Source organism: Otolemur garnettii, unplaced genomic scaffold, assembly GCF_000181295.1.
Source record: "Otolemur garnettii isolate 467f Iridium unplaced genomic scaffold, OtoGar3 scaffold00007, whole genome shotgun sequence".
Taxonomy (NCBI): domain Eukaryota; kingdom Metazoa; phylum Chordata; class Mammalia; order Primates; family Galagidae; genus Otolemur; species Otolemur garnettii.
In genome coordinates this window covers 6,964,484-6,967,943 of record NW_003852402.1, presented here as the reverse complement: position 1 = coordinate 6,967,943, position 3,460 = coordinate 6,964,484, and the positions used below count along the sequence as shown (strand labels likewise).

The 3,460-nt window shown below is 49.5% G+C and overlaps 1 protein-coding gene across 1 annotated transcript in view; it reads left to right on the top strand.

The window, feature by feature from the left end:
- ACO2 (aconitase 2) overlaps positions 1-3,460 on the top strand; it is a 53,206-nt gene that overhangs the window by 19,688 nt on the left and 30,058 nt on the right. Inside the window, exon 2 of the mRNA XM_023509194.1 lies at positions 1,932-2,068. Within this exon, the coding sequence (XP_023364962.1) occupies positions 1,932-2,068 (137 nt within the window). The remainder of the gene's footprint in view (positions 1-1,931; positions 2,069-3,460) is intronic.

Genomic DNA, 3,460 nt, shown 5'->3' with positions numbered 1-3,460 from the left:
GGGCTGGATTCGAACCTGCCACCTTAGGTGTATGTGGCTGATGCCTTAGCCGCTTGAGCCACAGGCACCAACCCCTCGCTCTGTACTTTACATGTAATCTCTCCTGATCCTCTCAATAGCTCTGGGAAGAAATGTCTACTTGGAGAGTTTAGATTGTCCAAGTAAGCAGTGGGGCCAGTCTGAAACCCCAAGTCTCTGCCGCTCCAGCCCTTTGCACTGGGCTCCTCCCTGTCACAGGGGTGATAGTTATGTCTGCAGTTGAAGTGTACTGTGTTATTGGTGGGGTTGAGCTGGAGGGCAAGTGGATGGGAATTCTGCACTGGGGGGTCACCCCTGCCACAGATAGGTTAGGATGAGAGATGGCCAGGAGTGGTGGGTTCAGATGCTGAGGTTGGCAGGGTTTGGGTTTACATATTCAGGTGACACAAAGAAGAACCTTCGGGTAGTAGTTTTAGCTTTGTCTCTTCCCTTACCCAAGGATATGACCCTCTAGACAGAGAACACCAACCACTTGGAAGGTACTCAGCTCCCTCTTTGCTGCTGTCCTGTGAAGGCTGGCATTGTGGTTTAAAATTAGATCCCAGATCCCATCATAGCAGTCATTTATCCATTGGGGCTTAACAAATTGCTCCCAAACATACGGGTTTAAAACAAGAGTAAACATTTATCTCTCACAGTTTCTGTGGGCTAGATAGGAATTTGGGAGTGGCTTAGCTGGGTGATTCTGGCTTGTGGTTGCTCAAGAAGTCGCAGTTATGGCTTGGCACCTATAGCTCAGCTGCTAGGGTGCCAGCCACATACACTGGAACTGGCAGTTTCCAACCCAGCCCAGGCCTGCCAAACAGCAATGACAACTACAACCAAAAAATAGCTGGACGTTGTGGTGGGCACCTGTAGTCCCAGCTACTCGGGAGGCTGAGGCAAGAGAATTGCTTAAGCCTAAGAGTTGAAGGTTGCTGTGAGCGGTGACTCCATAGCACTCTACCCAGGGTGACATAGACTCTATCTCAAAAAATAAATAAAGAAGTTGCGGTTGAGATATCAGCCAGGGCTGTAGTTGTCTGAAGGCCTGGGCGGGGGCTGGAGCCTTTGCCAGCCAGGTGGTGCACTCACATGCCTGGTGCAGCTGTGGTGGTGTTTGGTAAGAGGCCTTGTGTTCCTCTCTAGGTGGGTAGCTCCCAAGACTGCTGACCTACTTGGTAATTATCTTTCCACCAGAGCAATGACAGTGAGCAAACCAGGCAGCAGCTGTCCTTTTTATGATCTTGTCTCAAAGTTACATAGCATCACTTGTCATTCTGTTAATTAGAAGTAAGTGGACAAGTCCACCACCCATGCAGGGGAAGGGAAATTAGGTACCACCTTGAAGGGATGAACGTTCCAAGCTCACGCATGGGGTTTTCCTCATTCATTCTTTCACCTGCTCAATAAATATTTAGTCTCTAGTGTGTGCCAAGTGGTCCAGATACAGAGATAAATAAGGCATGATCTTAACCCTCAAGGAACTTACAGTGTAGACAGAACAGTGGCTGTCATTCATTCAGGCGGCTCATGACACATTTAACCTTCCCAGTACCTGTGTATGGTCACTAGAGCTGGTGATATCCTTATTTCTTGTCTTCTCTGGAACTTAGACAATGGGAGGGGATTTTCTTACATTTATACAACTTACATGATAGAACTTGACTTTGATCCCAGCAATTCTGCGTTTGCACATTTTCTCCTACCCCAGGCTATGTTTTTCATGGCTGCTGTGTCATCCCTGTGCTGCAGATGAGGAAACTGAGGCTGTGGGCACCGAATAGTGCTTGACATTTTAATACCTTACTTTTTTTTTTTTTTTTTACTGCACCAAGTTAGCCTCGCTTTTGGTGAAAAAGATGGACTCTTCATATGTACCGCGTTGACAGTTACTGTTCTTTCTCTTGCAGAAAGCCCTGGGTGTGCGGCAGTATCATGTGGCCTCAGTCCTGTGCCAACGGGCCAAGGTGGCCATGAGCCACTTTGAGCCCAGTGAGTATATCCGCTATGACTTGCTAGAGAAAAACATTAACATCGTTCGCAAAAGGTAAGGCTGTGTGTGGCAGCTGGTGATGGCTACTAAAGGGGGCTGCTCCTGCTCTCTTTCAGGCAACCTAGGAGGTGTTTGGGGAGGGACAGGTGACAATGATTACGAAAAGCATTCTGGATGACTGGTAGAACCTCTGCCTTCTCTGCCAAGGAACAATCTGTGTTATCAAGAAGCCTCCAAATGGGCCATATACAGCCAGGGTTTTGGGTGCACTTTGGTGCTGTGAATCTCCCAGCCTTTTCAGGGCAGCCTGCTGAGCCCAGGCCAGCCTTCTGGGAGCCATCAGGCACCATGGCTATGCACAGGCACAGAGGAGAGCTCAGGTCTGAGACCCCGAAGAAAACTAAGTAGGATCTGGGCATGTCTATTTCCTGGGCCTCATTCTCCTCTACTCACCTGGTAAAATGCACAATCAGCTTTGCCTTGCTGTCCCGCATGTCAGGTCCTGGGCTAGATGCTGCCACCAGAAGGATGAGTAAGTACCACAAGAGGATGGGAGTGAGGACTGGAAGTACACACCAGCTGGCACTGCCCTCGGAACTGAACCAAGGCAGACAAGGCCATGCCCTTATCTACCTGGTGGCTTCTTTGATGCTGAAAGTGGTGAGCCTGGGAGGACCAGATCTGAGTGTACCCGAGAGACAGCTGAGCCTTAGCTGGAGAAGCAACATGCCCAAGGCCACGTGGTGCATGTGCGGTGGTACCTCGTCTTGTGTCCTCATCCAGGGATCTAACCACTATCCCATACTCCCCCTCTCTGACAGCCTTGCTTCCTATTTACTGATATCCTCACTTCAGATTTAAGGGTGGGACTATCTTAACCTTTATCTTCAGTCGACTCCAGCATGGCATCACCTAGTTGTGGTAAGGACATGTTAGCCTTCATCAGGGGTGGCCATAATAGCAGTAGCTGCCCAGTGGTCCAGTTCTGCCCACGTACTTCATCCATACACATTATTTCTGTTCCACTCAACAGTCCCTGTAGGGTGTTGTTACACCTCCCCTCTTTTTGCAGATAAGGAAATTGCGTGTCAGATGGGAGAAAGCCTGTCTCAAGCCATGCATTTATTAAATACTTGTACCCAAACTCAAGCCCAAGTCACTCTTCCCTGGTGTTTCTTCTTGCGGGTTTCATCCAGGCTGTGCATTAAAATCAGGAGGGAAGCTTTTAAAATGACCCACTCCTGGCCCCACTCCTGGTGATGCTGGTGCAAGTAATCTAGGCCTTGCTGTTCAAAATGTGGTCCACAAGCAGCAGCAGCAGCATCTCCTGGGAGCTTATTAGAACTGCAGTCTCAGGCTCAGCGCCTGTGGCTCAAGTGGCTAAGGTGCCAGCCACGTACACCCAAGGTGGCGGGTTCGAATCCAGCCCGGCCCGCCAAACAACAA